This window comes from Pectinophora gossypiella, chromosome 15 (assembly GCF_024362695.1).
Source record: "Pectinophora gossypiella chromosome 15, ilPecGoss1.1, whole genome shotgun sequence".
NCBI classification, from domain to species: Eukaryota; Metazoa; Arthropoda; class Insecta; order Lepidoptera; family Gelechiidae; genus Pectinophora; species Pectinophora gossypiella.
The window spans coordinates 9704864-9724583 of record NC_065418.1 but is presented as its reverse complement, the minus strand read 5'-3'; the positions used below and the strand labels follow the sequence as shown (position 1 = coordinate 9724583).

General features: G+C 36.6%; 2 protein-coding genes across 2 annotated transcripts in view; both read left to right on the top strand.

Annotated features, from left to right (window-relative positions):
* Positions 1-762: 762 nt before the first annotated feature.
* Positions 763-11367, top strand: LOC126373301 (nuclear RNA export factor 1). Its single transcript, XM_050019403.1, has 9 exons — positions 763-1048; positions 1375-2171; positions 3328-3437; positions 6356-6392; positions 6852-7099; positions 7409-7577; positions 8245-8409; positions 8882-9048; positions 9668-11367. The coding sequence occupies exons 1-9, from the start codon at positions 991-993 to the stop codon at positions 9765-9767; spliced, it is 1851 nt and encodes a 616-aa protein (XP_049875360.1). The 5' UTR covers positions 763-990; the 3' UTR covers positions 9768-11367.
* A 7513-nt stretch (positions 11368-18880) lies between these two features.
* Positions 18881-19720, top strand: part of LOC126373312 (inositol-trisphosphate 3-kinase B) — a 154863-nt gene continuing 154023 nt past the window's right edge. The window contains exon 1 of the mRNA XM_050019419.1: positions 18881-19011. The gene's annotated coding sequence lies outside the window, so the exon portion shown is untranslated. The remainder of the gene's footprint in view (positions 19012-19720) is intronic.

Below are 19720 nucleotides of genomic sequence, written 5' to 3'. Positions count from 1 at the left end.
ATGAATGTATTATACACATTATTTTTATTCTTTGAAAGGAAAAAAGCTCCAGCTGATGCAGCCCGAATGGCCACTGTGACCTAGCAAGATTTATTGTGACGAAGTCCCTACATTTAAAATACTTTAGACCAATCCGTTCGATGAGATCTAGCCTTTGCTTGGAAGGAAGTTCCATGACCTCCTGGACCCCCAGTGCTCGGCTTCTACTGTCTTTGATGACTGTAATCAAAGTCGCTAGATCTCATCGAGCCAAGTGGCTCTGCCCGTCGCCCACCCCATTAAGGATTGCGGACGTAAGGTTAGGTATATGTTGTTATCGATAGAATCTGTTGATACGACAACCACACATAATAATTTATTATATTATAATGTGGTAATCATAGGGTCATCATTTGCTAAAAAATCATTATAAAAACAGATAGACAGATTTTTTTTTATTTTGGTGTAATATATTTGTTTTTGTATAAGGTTAAAATTACTGTTTTTATTACTGTTGTCACCATAAAGATACAATTTACATATTGTGTTTATTTTACATTAAGCTTTACGCCCTATTACCTTTCAGCTATAATTAACGGGGTAGGTATGTATAGTTCTTCTGTTCACTCCAATATTAACGTGATGGATTACTATAAATGCGATTACCTACGAATAAATAAGCGATTGTGAGACTGTTTATTGGATCACATAGTAGTTTTTCAATTTGAGTTTGGTCACACTTACGCTGACCATAGAGTAGAGTATTTATACTTCTTCCTTTACTAACTACTAAAGTCCGCCATTTGTAGCTACTAGCAAGTGGCAGTGCATGACTGTCACGTTTGTTTGGAAAATTACAATCCTAGCAATCTTTTCATTTATTTTAATATATTCGAAAAGTAAATATAAAGAGACGGCTTTGCCAATAAAAATAAGAAAAGTGAATAAGAAATAATACACGTTGGAGACGTAAACGATTTTATTGTTCCCGTCAAAGACATTGCAAACAAAATGCCTAAACGTGGAGGTGGAAGAGTTAGAAACTGGAAAGCAGACAATGATTATTTTGGTAAGATTTTTGTCAAAAGTTAAATTTGATTGCAAAATACAGATATTTAGTGGTTTTAAATTGGTTTATAATTACTTGTTTACAATTTGCGACGACTCGCAAATTACACAGCGTGGTGACATCTGTGACCCTTGTATATTTTTTATATGTACGACAACTGTTTGGAAAAGGCTGACTGATCTGCTGAGCGTGCGTCTGCATTTGCTTATCTGGAAGCTGATAAAGCCCTCTTCACACAGTTATGATATGATACCTCCCACCTCTACCCTTTGTTCCATCACAGTACCTACCTAACTTATATTGTTAAACATTTTTCCTCTCCATAGAACATGACAGAGATGACCGCGCGCATAATAGTAACACACGTCGTGTCAGTTTCAAACCAGGCACAAATAAACGCCAGAACAAGTTTAATAAAAACTGGAATGAGTCTGCAAAATTATTGCTGGATGATGACATTGATATGGCAGGCAATGCAGGTCAGGTGGCCATACATAAAGGGGGCTTCCGCGGCCGTGGAGGCAGACTCAACTCCCCTGCCCCAAGATCACACCTGGCAAAGCGAAAATTCATTGTGGGAATGTTGCCCTGGTATCAGATAATTATTCCTTATGGAGCAAAACATGAAAAAGAAGTAATCCTCAAAGCATTGTATAGCCATTTACAAGATAGATTTATTCCACATTATTATAAAATAAGTGGGAATGCAGCAATATTTTATGTTGATGACGTAAAGATAGCTGAAAAACTTTACAATGCAGACAGGAAGATAATAATGTCTGATGGTTTCAAATTGGTTCTCATTGTGAAGAACTCTGTGCCCAATGTGGCAATTGATGCTGAAATGAAAGAAAAGATGAAGCTGACAATGGCTAAGAGATATAATGCTGCAACAAAGGCTCTGGACTTGACAAAGTTCCATGCAGATCCAGATTTGGCTGATATATTTTGTGCACTGTTCCGGCCAATGATAATGTTGGCAGCCATAGACATCATTGCTGAGAACATTCCTGATCTAGAGGCGTTGAACCTCAACGACAACAAACTCCATGGACTTGAACACATGAAGATACTCGCTACAAAGTTCAAGAATTTGAAGATATTGTACATGGGAGATAATAGAGTGAGTTGAAAGTATTGTTATTTTGATTTATTGATTTTACAATGTCTGTCTATCCTCGTAACGCCGAAGCATAATTATGATTTCGAAGTAATAATCGCCGGTGGTAACTTGAAAAGGACCAAATTTTTGTAGTCGTAAAGGCAGAGCACTTCAAGTACAAATTTTAAAGTGTTAGAGTTATCCGATCGGGTTCAAAGTAAGTGGAGACATATGTAAGGATGAATAGAAGACATTTTTGAAAAAATACGTTTTTTTTTAAGTTCTTCCAGAAGGACTCTCAGTTTAAGTCACTACTTTTAGTAAAATCTGAAAAATAGTATTATTATAAAGGGTTATGTATTTTTTCATTAAAATACATACCTATTTGTACGTCGTAAATATGTGTACATATACTTACATATTTCAATATAAAATAAGTAACGAGTTTTAGTTTTTATGATGTAGTTTGTGATCAGTCCCTCTGGAAGTACATTAGGTTTTTATTATTAAGAAAGAAATTAATTCATGGTGTCAGTTTAGATCATCATTAGAAGGAAAAAGGAAATAAAATGAAAACGGTAGTTTTTTTTAATCATAAGATCACGTAAGCAAGTCAGTCTATATCAGTATGATTTAATCACATATAACAATTTAAAAAAGTATTTGAAAAATATCCGGACATGACACCTAAAGTCCCTTGCAAAGGACTAAAAAAGTTTGCTTTCATATTGCTAACGATATCGATACGAATATTAATGTTGATTATTATCTTACCTGCGATTTCTGAAAATAATGTATATGAAAAATTACGAAATTCGATTATTCATTTGATTTTTTTTTTTACCTCGTCGCCGTGTGCGCACCATCTTTACCAATAAAATGACAAATTAAGACAAGTGATACATATTTCTTTTTTATTAAAGCCACCTATTTACGAAATTGAATGAACTAGTTCATAGACAAAATACTTTTTTTTTCAATCGGCGCAAAGGTTTGAATTAAATTGACCGGCAAAGTTTTGGTACATTTAAAAGTAACTTCGTTGATTATTCGAACAAACTATTTCAAAACCTTCGGCCTTTATGACTACAATTATTTGGTCCTTCTCAGAGGACCCCAGGGCTTACGAGGCTATAGCATAGATAAAACATATATTTTTTGTAATTTTATATTGTAGATCCCATTCCTTGGGTCACTGGAACCACTGAAGAACCTGCCGCTAGTGGAGCTGTATCTAAAGGGCAATCCCTTGGTGAACAGGTTTCAGGATCATGAGATCTACGTCAGGTAAAGAGTGCTGATATGGTACAAGGACAGGCTTTCTAAGGTCAGAGGTATACCACTTGAAATGTGGTTTGTACAGCTAATGAAGCTCTAAAGAGTCGAGTTTTAGAAAAAAGAACAAGTGGAAAATATGTACATGTCAAAAGACACAAAACAAAGCAATCTTTACTTTTTCTATAATATACCATAATGATTCATGCATAGGCACATGTTGATTTTAAACAGTATTTTGCTATTTATCACAGCAATTTTGAATGTTATAGAAATGTGTAACATTACAAGGAATAATTTACTTTATAATTGTGTAATTTTGGTGTCAAATCAATTGTTTTTGTTGGGATCATATTACAAGTTAATTATTTAATTGAAGCATAATTTTCAGTATATTATACATTTATATCTTTCATGATTCGTTGAAATATGAACATACATCATTCATTATTCTTTTTAATCAATATTCATTTTAATGTTGCCACTTACCACACACTGTTGTCTGTTTATGTACTGTTTACAGAACCCGCTTCTCTTCAGCCTAGCTTACTCTAAGTTAGGAGGTAGTTGTGGGTTTGTACATTAGCAACAGAAACAGGGAAAAACACATTTATTCACATCAATCGGCATTTTAACCTATAAACATCCTGTTTACTAGCATCTTACTGCCTTTCCTTAAGGCTGAGATTTCCTGACACAATAGTTAAACAATGTAGTTTGAATGCTAAAAGGAAATTCGGTCTAATGGCTTCAATGTGAACTATTCTGTGTCCTAAACTCTATGCTAAAAAGTTAAACAATTAGTCTCATGTTAAAGATAAAAAACAAAAGAGAAATACTACTTTTAAAAATTTTGTTTCAATAGTCTCTCAGTATTGTTAGCTAGTTTTATATTTTCAACTTTATTTGCATCAGATTTTGAGACGGAGCATAGTGTCAACAAATATTGCGTACTCTTTCAGGCAAAATGCAGATTGATGTTCATAAGGCGTATCTTTAACATAATGATGTGACTTAAATGTGAACATTTGTGTTATTTTGTATAGAAGCTAGAAACATGGTAAATAGATAATAATCGTAATTACCGATTAGTGCAGCATAACATTACCCTTAGTAGTCAATGTGTATTGAAATGATGCTTGATGTATTAGGTAAGAAACATTTAATAATTACATGCTTCAATCATACAGGGTGTTAGTGACATCGTAACGAAAACTTTAAGGGGTGATTGAGACCATGATTCTGAGTTGATATCAAGTGGAATTTTCCACCGAAAAAGTATAAATTGAAAAAAAAATAACATTAATTTTGCGACTGAATATTCCACTTGATATTAACTCAGAATCATGGTCTGAATCATCCCCCTAAGTATTGGTTACAATGTCACTAAATCCCTGTATATTTCATCAAAGGATTATGTGATGGAACTTCGAATGGAAACTTCGGGTTGTGCTATGCTGTATGAACATCACTAAAATATTATATGCCAAGGATGTTGAAATCAGAATAGCTTTTGAAAATATATTTTAATTCTATACACTAATAACATAATTTCGCATGTGAGTCATATTAAAGAAATTAACTCATGCAACATTGTTCTTTAAAGTATTTGTTTTGGTGAGTAATACAATAATTCTGTGTGTTGTAAAAAGAAATTACAACAAATTGCAGAAATTCCAAATGTATGTTGATTTCAGACTTACTTTTTTCATTCATTGATATGTCAAATGTGCATAAAATCATTATTCTAAAAGTGTCCAGTCCGACATAGGTATAATGTCGAATTTTGTCAAAGTATTTTTGATACATCAAACGATTTATTATGAAATCTTGTATTCTAATTATAAACGATTGTAAGTTAAATCTGATGTGGTTGATGAAAACAACACTTGTATTAAAATAGCAGGAAACATCAGGATTTTTGTATGAATCTAGCTGCTTCGTTGATTTTATACACATTTGATATAATCTATGTTTGAAATGGATTCATATTTTCGGGTCTAAAAAGGCCACAGTAGCAATTCATCTAAGAAATGCCATTGACTGACATTTGAATTTTGTTGATATTGCGCACTTACTTTTATATGCGTAAATATCACATTGCAATATTGCTTTTTAGATGAATTGTTTTGATATGGTCTATTTAAACACCGTGTTCTCAGGTATAATAGCTACGTTTACGATTTTTCAAAACTCTTTAGAACACATGGCATTATTGAGATCAGCTCATCAAAACAAATACTGCAATAAACATTATCAGTGTTATTACAAAATGAAGACTAAAAATAAAGTAGGTTCAAAATACAGTCCTTGTCACTAAAAAAAAAAACGCTTCCGCGGCGCTACTGTCGTAGATTCTGCATAAAAATATTACGACTTGTCAATGAAGGACTTTTTAGGCTATGTTCCTCAAAAACAATACAGATGGCACTGTAAAGATTTTCCTTCTAATTATATGGATAACAGACATATCCATCTTTCTTTGTTTTTGGGTAAAAATGATGAATTGTTGACCATTTTCATTACACCCAGCTGTACATTTACATCTTTCACCCATTATTGTTCTGATGGAAATAAAGAAGCATAGGTAACAACATAATTCTATACATAATGTGTTCCAAACATCAAGTAACAATTCTTTTTATAAAATTACCTACTTGAGTAATGAGAATATAATTAGGTATTTACCATATTAAATTTCGACAGCGCCATCTATATTAATTTTGAAGAACGTAGCCTGGAAAGTCCCTGCATAGTTTCATTAAAATCCGTCGACTTTTTAGTGACAACGGATTATTATTTTAAAGAAAGTTTATCTTAAATCTTCGTATTGAAATAAGGCTGTATAAATGTTTTGCTGAAACTAACATTGTGTATGAGAGTTTCAGAAGGTTATTGACATCTGTTGCCAACTTGTTTGTTGTCTCCAGCGATGTGCGGAAGAAGTTTCCCAAGCTGACGAGATTGGTAAGTATGTTACATAGAGTTTAGCACTTTTTATGTTGAGTGAAGGCAAGAAACGGTTGCTTTTTGACAATCACACCTAATGGTAAGTTAAGATGTGGCATAGGTTGGTTTGGTATCCACACTTATCTAGTGAATGGCTGTTCACTCAAGTTTTGAGGGAAGAAGCGGCCCAGCAGTGTGTACAGGCATGAGTAATATCATGTACCCACTTTAGAACCCTGTCGCACTGTCATATTTAACATTTAATGAGACTTATGGTTTAATTTCTCAAAAAAGTTAATGTGACATGGTACCAAAGTCTATACATATTAGTACTCGTACCGTATTAGTCCTCGTATTAGTAGTCGACCGTACACCAAGGTTCTGTGCTCAGCGCATACATAGTACAACAGTCCGGACTTCTCCCCCAATCGAGATTTTTTAATGATGCAATGTTTTACAATGATTACATTGTATCAGGACGGAGTGGACCTACCACCGGCGATCGGCTTCGACGTATCAGAAGACGTGGCCCTGCCGCCACGCGTTCAGTCGTTCCTTGTGAACCCAGCCGGGCAGGGCCTGGTGGCCGACTTCCTCACGCAGTATTTCGCCATTTACGACTCTGAGTCCCGGCAGCCGTTGCTTGAGGCCTACCACGAGAATGCCTGCATGTCCATGGCGGCAGGATACATGAGCCACGACGCCAGAAACACGCAGTCGACAAGGTTGGTACCAGTATTTTTTTTACATGCACGGCTTATGCCAGTGATTCCAGGGTCCTGAAATCACAAAACATCATTTTATGTTTTAGCTTTACCCCCAGCTCAGCAGACATAGAATATTTTCCATTAAGCAGCCTAATACACGCCCCCCTGCTGGTCATAAGTCTCCCCTCAACCAACCGGTGGGGGTACTCCTGATTATCCGAAAAAGTGAGATGACTCCGTGCTTCAGAAGGCTCGTTAAACCGTTGGTGCCGGCCAGTAACCGTCATACACTTCTACCAATTAAACATACTCCAAACATTGTTGCAGACTGAACACATACCTGCCAAACAGTCGCAACCTGATCAGGATAACAGACAGGGAGGCCAGGAGGAGGTACTTGCGCACAAGTCGGTTGCAAGTGGTCACCTTCCTCTCGGAACTGCCGAAGACCAAACATGACCTCATGGGATTCGCTGTTGATCTTATTGTTTTTACTGTAAGTATCTGTTTATTTCATTTGCACTTTACACGTTTGGGATGATAAATTTTAAAATTTATAATTATTAATTTATTTATAGCAAGTACAGTCATGAGCAATATCATGTACCCACTTTAGAACCCTGTCGCACTATTATATTTGACATTTAATGAGACTTACGGTTTAATGTGTCAAAAAAGTTAATGTGACATGGTTTCAAAGTGTATACATATTAGTACTCGTGACCGTACAGTTTTTGTATGTTTCTTCCACACTAGGTTCTTCATTTTTTGTATCTTGCAGGCTGTGCACAGCAACCGCGAATGAGGATAAAAACTGCCTATTTCTCCCATCACCTTTTAGTATTTTATGTGTTCTCGCAAATAAATTTATTTGATTTGATCAGGTGTCGCTGATGTTGAGTGTTCTTAAATTTTGACCAATACGATATAATTTGCGTCGGCGCAGTTATTGTGTCATCTCATACGCTAGAGCGCGGAAGTTAACAACATATCGCAAAAAAAAAAAACTTCAGTTGCATGTGGTTTTATGACCAAAACTATAAGTGAAAAGGAAACTTATGTATTTTCATTTCAAATAGCTATGCTCTAGCCAGATTTACCTTTATTGTTACCAATTTATCACATTATCGTAAATGTAATATATGTGGAAATTCTACCAACAGCCTCAAATGATAACGCTGTCGATGAACGGCGTGTTTATCGAGACTCACACGACAGACAACCCGACGCGCTCCTTCCACCGAACGTTCGTCATTGTTCCCAATAACAACGGAGGGTTCTGCATAGTCAACGACATGTTGTTTGTCACCAACGCTTCTAAGGATCAGGTAACTATTTTTTTAATAATGTAATAGGTTCGCGTTTGAGCACAATCTCACCTGATGGCAAGTAACGATGTGGTCTAGCATGGATCACGCCTACCTAGCAAATGCCTATTCACGCTAGCCTTGAAGACTCCCAGATTATAACGAGTTGGAAGAACAAGCGACGGCAGACAGTGGAACTGTCCTTTGCAGTTCGCATCAAAAAGGAAGAGGCAAAACGTTTAGTGCGGATTAGTGGTATAAGCACAACGTAAACAGAGCGAATAAAATACATAGAACACGTTCAGCTACTTATCATCTTGGGCATGTCGTAAAATCCGCCAGAGGGATTGGAGTTTCCTTAATCCTCCTATTGCGAGGTGGATGACCAAGCAACCATGGTGTTTTTTTTCTAATGTAAAGGTGCGATCCCGAAGCACGTTTGCTGGCTGCCGCGTGTTTTGCACTCTTATTTATGTATTCATAATTTCCCCAGGAAAGCAAAGCGTTCGCCGGGGCCGAAACGACGCCCGCCGCCGCCCCCGCCCCCGCGGCCCCTGCAGCACCCGTCGCCTCCGCGATACCCGCTGGCGAGGACCAGCAGAAACAGTTGCTAGCACTGCTGAGCCAGCAGACCGGCATGAACGAGCATTGGAGCGTCAAGTTAGTATACTTGCTACTTTATCTACTACTTAGATCGAACACGAACGATCCAAAAGTGGGACGATGCCTCACCAGGGGGTGGAGGGCTACTCCATACAAAATTCTCATTATGACCATGTGCCTCCTAACACGTAAGTGCAAGCGAGACAAAACAGCCAACAGTGGCTGCAAGTTGCCTTTGGTTACTTGTGGCTCCAACCCCATTAGGGGTTAAAGGCGGGAGTTTATGTATGTATACATACTTACACATGTATATAATATATAATATTAAGGGTGGTATTAATAAACGAATCTCAGCTGAGACTGCCCTCAAGATCATGCTCAAGTCTCTGTTTTTATATGAGAATTCATTGACATGATCTTGAGGGCAGTCTCAAAGCTGAGATTAGTTTATTAATACCACCCTAAGTAATGTATATTTCAAGTCACAGGTACTCATACAAATTTAAATAAAACTAAGAGTGTAAAATGTATACATAACAAAGTGTAAAAAAAAATGTATAAGTAGGACAAACAATTTAAATTAGTTCACCATTCTCTCTACTTGCCTTATACATAAATGTATAAAGTAAGTATGTACTATGTAAAGTTCATACTAAATTAAGGATTGACATTTCAGCTGTTTGCAAGAAACCGGATGGGACCTCCAGAGGGCGCTGTTCATCTTCAACCAGCTTCACTCAGAAGGCAAGATACCGCCAGACGCGTTCGTCAAATGAGATGAGATGAGAGGCTGAGCCTTATGTAAATATAGATAAAAATATTATAATTATTGGGGTTCCTAAATCTCGGCGGTTTGGATTCAAGTTTTCTGGCGAAGAGACATGAAGAAAGAAAAAAATGCCTTTATTACATAGTTTAAATATATTTTTATGATTAGAGTAAATTGTAAGATATAAAAAAAGTAAAAAAGTGAGTTAAATAATAATATAGAGTGTCGTAACAATTCAGTAAAGTCATAAACTTAACACGTTCGCTGTGTATGAACCACATATGAGACAATAAATTTGAAACTCATATGTGCATGTCCCATATGTGGGGCACATTTTTTCTTGCTATAGTGTGTCTATGTACATAAATTCCAATGTGTTTATCGAAAAATAACATTGCACGTGAGGGGTTAATATCTAATTTTCCGTTACACAGCGAATGTGTTAAGTTACTTCTAAACTGTCAAAAAGTATATCCTGTAAACGTCTTAAGGCACAAAAAAATCAATTTGCCTCTTTTTGTAAAAGGACGGTCTTGTATTAGTGTAGATGAAACTGTACGAGAAATTGAGCTAATAAGACGTTACTTTGATGTGGTTTAAAACATACTTTCGAGTAATTGCTAGTGATTGGAAAGTGACAAAATGTATATGTACATTACATGATAGAGTATGTATAAGCTTCGTCTAAACAGTACATAATATTATGTAAAAATGTTCTGCATTCAAGAGGAATTTTATGTTTGTACGTCGAATAATTGTGTTTTATGTTAACTTAATCTCAATTTAAAAATAAGAAACGAAAACAAATCATAAGTTAAAAAATATTGCAAAAAAAAATGACAGCTAAAAAGTGATTTGAAAATCTAGCGTTTATTTTTATTTAGAAATCTTGTGATACAATTAAGATTATTAGCGATGATTATATGATTAACATAAAAATATATTTTTCAAAGAATATACACAAGCTAGGTTTTCAAAGTCAACGTGAAAAAAAAATAAAAAAATAAAAGAAAATATAACTTTCTTAACTTGTGATTAGTATTTGCTAAAGTATGTTGTTAAAATCATAATAGTACACCACACTTATTAGTTAAGTTTGTCATGTGAGCCCACTTTTGTTATATAGTAAATATCTGCTGGATTACTGCTCACTAAAAACGAAAAAGGCAATTGTCATGGATATATCAATTTCGTCAATATCTGACACATTAATTTCTAATTTAATTGTTGTTTTTGTAAATAATTAACAAGGCGCTAGAATAGATTGGGGTGAACAGGCGATTGTGACGGTCGGTTGGAGTTCGCATTGTCATGGCTTGGTTGCGTACGGCGTTCGTTGTTATGAGCACTGCTATTGCCATATGAATGGTGACTTACGGTCAAAGTACCGCAGGGTTGTCGCAGCGGAACCCCGTATAGTGGGCTAGCTGCACGTGGTAGTACAACCCTACACGAGCTATGGTCAAACGACGCCGCGTTACGTGCCGACTGTTGAGGACGAAGCCGATACTTAACGTCGTTCTGTTCGGGAGCTTAGGACGTAGCCCTGTGAAATTTATAACTATAAGACTGTATTATATAGTTCAATAAATACTTCTTTTAAGTAATTTCTTAGTTTTAATTCAAATTTCGCTATCTTCACTCGAAAACCCAAACGATACAAACACGAAATTATACAGGATGTTAGTGTCATCGTAACGAAAACTAAGGGATATTCAGACTATGGTTCTAAGTTCATATCAACCGTCGCAAAAGTATAGAATTGAAAACTAAAAAAATACAAAAAAATTCATGACATCAAGGAAATTCCACTTGATATCGGTTTAGAATCATGGTCTGAATCATCTTCAGTATTCGTTACGGTGTCACTAACACCTATACCTACGTACGTACTTGTACGTATAGGTACCTGTATGTACTTGTATGGGGTGAAAGTGACATCGTGACAAATACTAAGAGGACAGAAACCATACGAAAGCAGAAGACTAAGAGGTGATTCAGTTGACAAATGGAATCGCAGAAGTATAGAATTGAAAATAATTTAAAAATATAAAAAAAATCGTGAATTTTGCGATGGAAAATTCCACTTGATAATCGTGGTCTGAATCATCCCCTTCAGTTTTCGTTACGATGTCACTAACAGCCTGTTGGCTACGAATAAATAATAAGTCTTATTTATTCGTAGCCTGTTGGTATTTTGGGATTGGGCCAATCTGTCGTAAAGCGATCGAATCCTTCATTCTTGTATCGTATTCGCAGCACAGAATCTTTTAATAACTTAGGGTCATAAAACCACATCTGTCAGCACCTCGGTTCATATTCACCCGTATTCTAAGATGTTAACTCGAATCTTCTCCACTCGACTAGGCATTTTGATATATTAAGTTTCCATTTAAGTCATCGATTTGAGGACTTTAATCACTGGAGTCGAGCATAATATCATACTGCCAACAAAATATTACGAAAACAATGACATACACCTCCCAAAACATTTTGTTTCGCCGTCCGAGAGACCTCCGCCAGGTCTTGATTTGCCTTGGCTTACCTGGAGGTCTCTAAATAGACTTCGGACTCAGGTGGGCCGAAGTAAGGACAATTTGCTCAGGTGGGGTTTCTCGGATGGTTCGGACTTAAAGTGCAAGTGCGGCACTGTTCCCCAAACGATGAAACATCTTGTCTTGCGTGCCCGAACACCTGCACGCAGGAGGATCTAATGAGCGCTGCAGATAGCGCCATACTTGTTGCCAAGTTTTGGGCCGACACTGTATAGTTTGCCATCGACTCGATAAGAAGAAGAAGAATGACGTCATGCCTTCAATCATCCTCGTTGGAGTAAACTCTTTTCTTTTCGACGACAATGGAGTACAAGTCGAGAAAGGTTCGAGCTCATATCTTAAAATAAGTACAGGTGTTATGCCTTCAGGCCTTCACGACTATCTCACAGGTCGGAATCTGATAATATGATTGTTTATTCGCGTTATGGCAGGGCTGTTTGCTATGATAAGATAACGCCATTGTAGCCGGTAAGTAAACATGGTAATAAATCTTTTGACATTCTGAGAACGTGGTGCCATTTATCGGTTATACTAATAGCAGGTGATGTCGGCCGATCAGTGAGTAAATACAGGAAAGATCCACCTCACATCAGAGCGCCTTGGTTTACGAGGAAGTTAAATAAAGAAAGGTGAATAGGGTACGGAAGGCAAGAGGTAAACGATTGCTCTATTTTTCCCTAAAATGTAGCATGGACAATGCTACACCGACAAGAGCGTAGCTTTTAAATTAAGTAGTAATGATGAATAGGGTACATTTGTATTGGCGACGATGTTCTACAACAAGTGCGGTTTCTGAATATCGTATAAGTACTTTTTTTCAGCAAAGATTGGTTGGGCTCATGACCTGGTGGTCCCGGGTACGAATTCTGGTGGGTACATATCACAAAAATCACTTTGTGATCCTTAGTTTGGTAATACATTGCAGGCTGTTCACCCAATTGGTCAAAAGTACTTAAATGATCCTAGCTTCGGAAGGCACGTTAAATTGTCGGGCCCAGACGCCAGACGTAGTCGTTACATGAGCCATGTCAGAGGCTTTTGGCGGCAATAATAACCCTGAAACCAGGTTTGCTGAGGTTGGTCATCCACCTCACAGCCCACACGACGACGAAGAGAGAAGATCTAATTGATAAGATACCTAGATAATACATCACCTGCCATAGTAAACACCGAAACCATTTTACGAGGTACATACAGTTACTACGCACGCTAGAATTATCATTCAACTATCCAATGGAAACGACCAAATGATGCCATTACATACAAGCTGGTGCGTATGTCGGGAAGTACCCTCATAAAAACTTCCATGTCGCATGATGATATCCGTGTTACGACTCTTGTTGACTGGAGATAAGTACTTATTAATTTAAGTATTACGTAGGTATTGGTTTTGTATTTACGTATATGCATGAAAATTATATTGTTTACGATGCGATTTAGAATAGAATAGAATAGAAAAAGTTTATTATAAAAGGACGCCACACACAAACAAAAATTCTAATTCTAATTCGATTTCTTCTGAAGATGGATGAATGTTAGATATATTTCTAACCTTTAAATACATACTATAGACCGTTAGTGAAAGCACGACGTTTATGTACATTTCAAACAAAATTATTTAATATAATTAATGCTAAGATAAATATTTTAAGAATGAATGAGTTAAGTATGCAAAAAGTGGAAGCATATTATCTACCTTTTTTCCTCGATAAATACCTATTATACCTAAGCATCGTGAGAGGATTTATGTAAAGACCCAAAAGAGGTGTGTTTTTTTCTTTTTCCCGACAAAGTGAACTACGTGTTTTTCGAGGAAAAGACAGATTTTTAGGAAGTTTCTGTTGGACATGAGGAAAAACAAACATAATTATCAATATCACATCACAAAGTTTTTAAAATAATAATAGATAATCTTATGGGGGATTCATTGCATCCAATTGAAGATAAGCCAGATGAGGTCAAATACAGTAGGTACGTTAGGTACCTTATCCTCAATCTTTCTCTCTAAGGTCGAATTAGGATGTTTTTGTTAATAATTAACTAGGTATATTAATAGCCTATTTATACGTTCTACTACTCCACACAATCATTTCGAAAACCAATGCCACCACGCTGCTCCGTTTACTACTGATAGACTGCGATTTTCACATGTCGATCAATTGCGTGATTTTGTTTTTTGCCAGAATGTCAAAGAATTTACTACCAAAGCTCTCTAAATAGGCCCTCTGAAAAAAAATTCTCGTGAAGTGATTAGTACTGACAGGAAAACGCAGAGAAGCGATATTCCTAACGCTGGAATGACGAATCGAGAAATACCACGGGAAAATGTTTCTTGTAAACTTCTCCCGGTATGCTCAAGGATGTCATGAACGTGATGTTGACCTCGTATGTCGTTTTTGAAAACAGCAAACATACCTATTGTAATAAGACGGATTATATAATCTCCCTCAGCGCTTATCGCTATCGACCCTCTTAGGGTCGATTAATCCTTTTAAATATTTTTCCTCTCAGACGACGCCCTGAGCCGATGTTCGCGCCCAACTGGGCACCCTCAGGCCTGTTGTCTTAAACGTTGTACCGGGTGAGAGCCTTCAGTGCTCCCCACTTGTCCGGTCAAGTAGTTAATGCCATCTGTGACAAATACACAATAAGTTACGTCAAAAAAAAGATTATACAGTCCGGCTGCGAATCGAGTACGAAATCCGTATGTCTGTAGGCAGTTTCATAGATCTTCGGAAGACTGCTTGCAAAATCGCTTTTGTTATTGATTTCCTCAGATTTCTAGATAGGTAATGATTAATGACTTTGTGTAGTTATGTGACAAAGTCGGCCAGTCGGTGTAATGACTCACATCTATGTATAAACTTATAGTTTTGCTTTTTTGTGACGAATAGTAACTGTACAATACTGATTTAATGTACTTAAATTTGAAAATTAATGTTGTATTTTTAAACTTATATTTGACCTTAATTTCATTCTTCTGCAACAATACCTACAGTTCCATTTTTGGAAACAACTTGAAAGACTGTAAAAACAATGAGTGTCATTGGTCCAAGAATGCTGGCTTTTTTATTATTCTCCGATTCGGTCTAATGAGTTTTACTGTGGAATGACTCTGTGAATCGTGATACAGTTAGAATGCGAGTAAGAAGGTGCAAGTTTGCGAGACACATTTGTTAAAATTGTCGAGGTTCCTATAGTAAGTAATAATTTCAAATCAAATAGAGAAACTTTATGGCACAGAAATTAAATTTTAACAGTCAGAGATAACTACGTACATGACACATGAATATAGTACAACTTGGGATGCCTTATTGCTCTAGTGCAATTTCTTCCAGGCCACAACTACCAGGAAACAAAAAAATACTACATTTACGGCTTCCGCGGTCCAGTGGTTCAAACTTTCGGCTCACGATCCGGAGGTCCTGGGTTCGATTCCCGGTGTAAATTTGGAGGTGTCTGCAGGAATCAGGGCCATTATTATTATAGCTAATGGTCCTACATACAAGAGCCGTTGGTAGAACGCTTGCCTCACACTATGAGGTCGCAGGTTCGAATCCTGCACAGGTATGCAATGATTGTTCCAAGCTCAACCACTGGACCACGGAGGTCGTAGATGGTACATTACAGGTAGTTTACCACAGTTAAGTAGTCCTTTGTTTTGTTTTTTACGCACATCCCAGCTTCAAGCTACAAGTTTTCCACGAAACTATTGTTATCTAAATCTTATGCAGTTAGTGTAGAGTAATAGATGTAATTAAGATACAGTCTGGATTTAGATCTGAAGATTAGATATACGTAAAAGCACGCGGAATTGTGGTTGCATTCAGATGTGGATTAGTCGAAGAATTAAACATCATTAAATAGGTATAATTATATGGTTCCATGAGATACTTAGGATTGTTTTTAAGTCGAGATTAGAATTAGATATCAAAGCAATAGAATTGTGGTTGTTTCAGGATTAGCGGTATCAGAATAGTCGAGGATTTAGATAAATAATGATACAATGATGTATGCAAAAACAAAAGCTTTCTTCGCTGCTTTCATCAACTGTGAATTACGTACATGATGAAACATATTGGTAATGAATTAAATGCTATAAGTTTATGTAGGTATAAACTAAATATAAACAGCCTATATATGTTTCTCTGCTGGGCACAGGCCTCCCCTTAGTCAACCGGAGGGGTAAGAAGCATACTCTACCACGCTGTTCCACTTTGGCTTGGTAGAGGTGTTTTACGGACCGGGACTATCGGCTTACCGTGCCTTCTGAAGTACGAAATCATCTTACTTGGACAATCAGGTGATTCAAGCCAGTAATGTCCTTACCAAATAAAGTACAGTCTCACTAAGTGATTTCGACAATGGCCCCAGGAATCGGACCTAGACCTCCAGATCGTGAGCCTAACACTATAACCACTGGACTACGGAGGCTGTCAAAGTATATAATATATTTAAATAATAAACAATTAGGTACCTACATGCTTTTTAAATGTCTTTTCTTATTTTATTTAGAAAAGTCTCTTTTCTCTTACCTACCTACAACCGAAACGTGGATGATCATCAAAGATTTATTTTACGTTAAAAATGTGGAACAGTTTCACTTCCAACCAAAACCTAAGTAGGTAATTACTTAGTACAAACTTAGTAGCAGAACGGAGCTGAGTACATTTTTCACGGCTGGTGAGCGAAGTCATTGACCGAAGAGGAAAGCCCGGTACAGTACAGATGCGTCGGTAAGCAAGTACATAACGTGCTCTCGTTAATTTGTCGTAAACAGTTCTCTAAAGTGGAAGTACTATAAACTGTTACAATTTAAAAAAATGCTGTTGTAATTTTGTGAATTGTGTTGAAAACAAATGAATAAAGTGTTTCTCGAATGTTCGCGTGATCAAATAGTGTAACAGTCTTATTTGTATCAGTGTGTTAAAGTGTTATTTAGTAGTATTTTGTCATTTTGACCGGGATTAGGTATTTTTGCAGTTAATTAGGTAGTCTAAAACTGGTTAAGGAAGGACTGTAAGTACGTAAATCGGTTTTTAATAATAATAATAGCCGGTTGGTGTCACACCACATTTAGATTAATTGTTTTAAGGGGCCTCTACGTGTTGGCTTCGGCCCCACGCACGCCTTCCAAAAGTCCGGGACTCCATAATAACAAAACACTTTATTGAACACAAGACATTTTTTTATATTTGTTGTTTTTAGCGAGTAAGTATACTAGTCAGGGTCTAGTGCAGGGTCCACAGAATACCAGCGTCGTGGCTCGCGCCGCGGCTTATGCTGAGTGAGGCCCTTTTATAAAGGACACCACCACCATCGTTGACCAGTCCATACACACAATTATTTGTATTTCTCGTGTATGTTGTCTTTTAATTTTTTTATTATGTGTTTGATTGTAAGTTATGTGTTACTCCGTGTTTTATATTATATATTTGTTATTTATTTTATATTTGTTACTGTGGTGTCCCTTTATAATAAACGTTTCTTTCTTTCTTTTCTTTCTTTCTTTAGTTACCTAATACTCGAAATAAGCTAATTGTCCCACTGCTGGGAGTTTTTCCGTTTCCAAAGGTGCTGACTTGATATTTTGATCATCATAGTGGTGAGAGTAAAGTGGAAGTCATAAGGGTAAACACGAACTGATATATGTTTTCCATATTCAAGATTACCATAACTATCACCGAATGGTTTTCCACTCCAAAAGAGGTATGGAATCCTGGCATATGTTTAAATAGGTAGCTAGGTACCTATTTAAATCGTTGGTTAATGGTTTTTTGTCTATAATGTGTTTCTTTTGTGTGCAATACAGAGCTATTGCACTGTATTGTAAGGTTGACGGAAGATTTTTTTGACGTGACTTATTGTAGATTTGCAGTAAGTATATGATATTAAAAACTCGTGGGCCGGAAAAGTTGACGAAAGAACAGGACATAAAATACGTTATTTACCTACTTACATCAATACCAGTAGGTACATTTTCCCTCTTCAATGTATCTGCCTTGACATCCTGGTATTTTGACTCAACAGGTCGAAATGTCACTCAATAAAGGTCCGTATAAATATTCAATTTGTATTCGTTGTTTATATATTTACTTGCCTTTAGAGTCGAGAGATTCAATTTAAGATATTTCCTGACCTTTTTACGAATGATGAATTGTTTTGGATATTAACACGATAATTTGTAACCGGTAGTTTGTACTCTTTAAACGTAGAAAATGTTTACTGCTTGTACTTTTTCATGTGTCAAATTAAAATGGACAGGAAAAAAATACGCTTTCATAATTTACAAGTAATGTGTGTAAGATTTATAAACATTCTATTTCAAAATTAGAAAGCCAATTGTTCTATTTTCAAATTAACCAAACTGGCATTCAAAAACTTAAAAGAAAGGTAATTTGTGAATTCCATTACATACGTAACTACTGAAAAGAAAAGCCAGAAACTTCCAAAGACAAGTAAGTACCTATCGGGTATCTCGTTCAGCATCAAGCGTTTATCGGCGTGTGCGCCCCGCCTAAACCCACTTGCTTTTACCTTTGCATTATCTAGATTCACTTAGGCGGGTAGCTGTATGTAGTTGTCGGTCGGTGTCGATACGGTGCGGTCGTGGTTCGTACATTACTCTGTAGTTTTAGTGAAATTAATAGTGAATGAAGTGAACAGCAACGGGACTAACGGCTAGCGGGAACTGAGGTGAGCGCGTAAACGGCTACTTACTTAATTTCTTACTTGTTTGTAACATTTCGCAGATTCTAGGTTACTTTTGTCTTCTGTTGTGGTACCTGTGGCTGGAATTGTCGATTTTTTTTATGTATCAACTACATATCTACGAATTGACTGTTTTAAAATGTTTAACAGTTATGAACAAAAAAACGGTCCTATTTTTTTCGTGAAAATCCGGAAAATCACTAGACTTGTGGCTCCCCTCGCTGATTAGGGATTGCAGAAAATGTATGTCCAAAAACGCGTTTAGTGGCTTTCTTTAGCGATCTTTCCAAAAAAATAATCAATATTCTTTTATTCGTAACATAAGTACGTACAACCTTAAACTTCGCTGCTGAGGAGTACGCGTACCTAATGTGAAAACAAGAGAACTACCTATTATGTTAACTGAAACACAAGTTAGTGTCTATTTCCTAGTTACAATAGGTCTAAAAGCTGACTTTACTGACCTTTCCAAGAGCTAGTGCTCTTAGGTAATACACTGAACACTATTTTTAGAGTTATTGTGCACCGTTTTAGCTATTTGTCTGATGTTTGAATGCTCATTCAGGTTGTCCGTTCAGAAATGTTTAAGATTTGCTTTGGTATGTTTATAAAGTCGTACAGTAACGATGACAAGTGAAGCCATCTTTGTGAATGCGCCTTTGTGGTTGCAATTCTTTCAGCCGTCCGTTTAGTT

Coding starts and splice junctions, on each gene's coding strand:
- LOC126373301 (XM_050019403.1), top strand. CDS start 991: ATGCCTAAACGTGGAGGTGGAAGAGTTAGAAACTGGAAAGCAGACAAT. Junction 1,049..1,374: donor AGCAGACAATGATTATTTTG/GTAAGATTTTTG, acceptor TCCTCTCCATAG/AACATGACAGAGATGACCGC. Junction 2,172..3,327: donor TGTACATGGGAGATAATAGA/GTGAGTTGAAAG, acceptor TTTATATTGTAG/ATCCCATTCCTTGGGTCACT.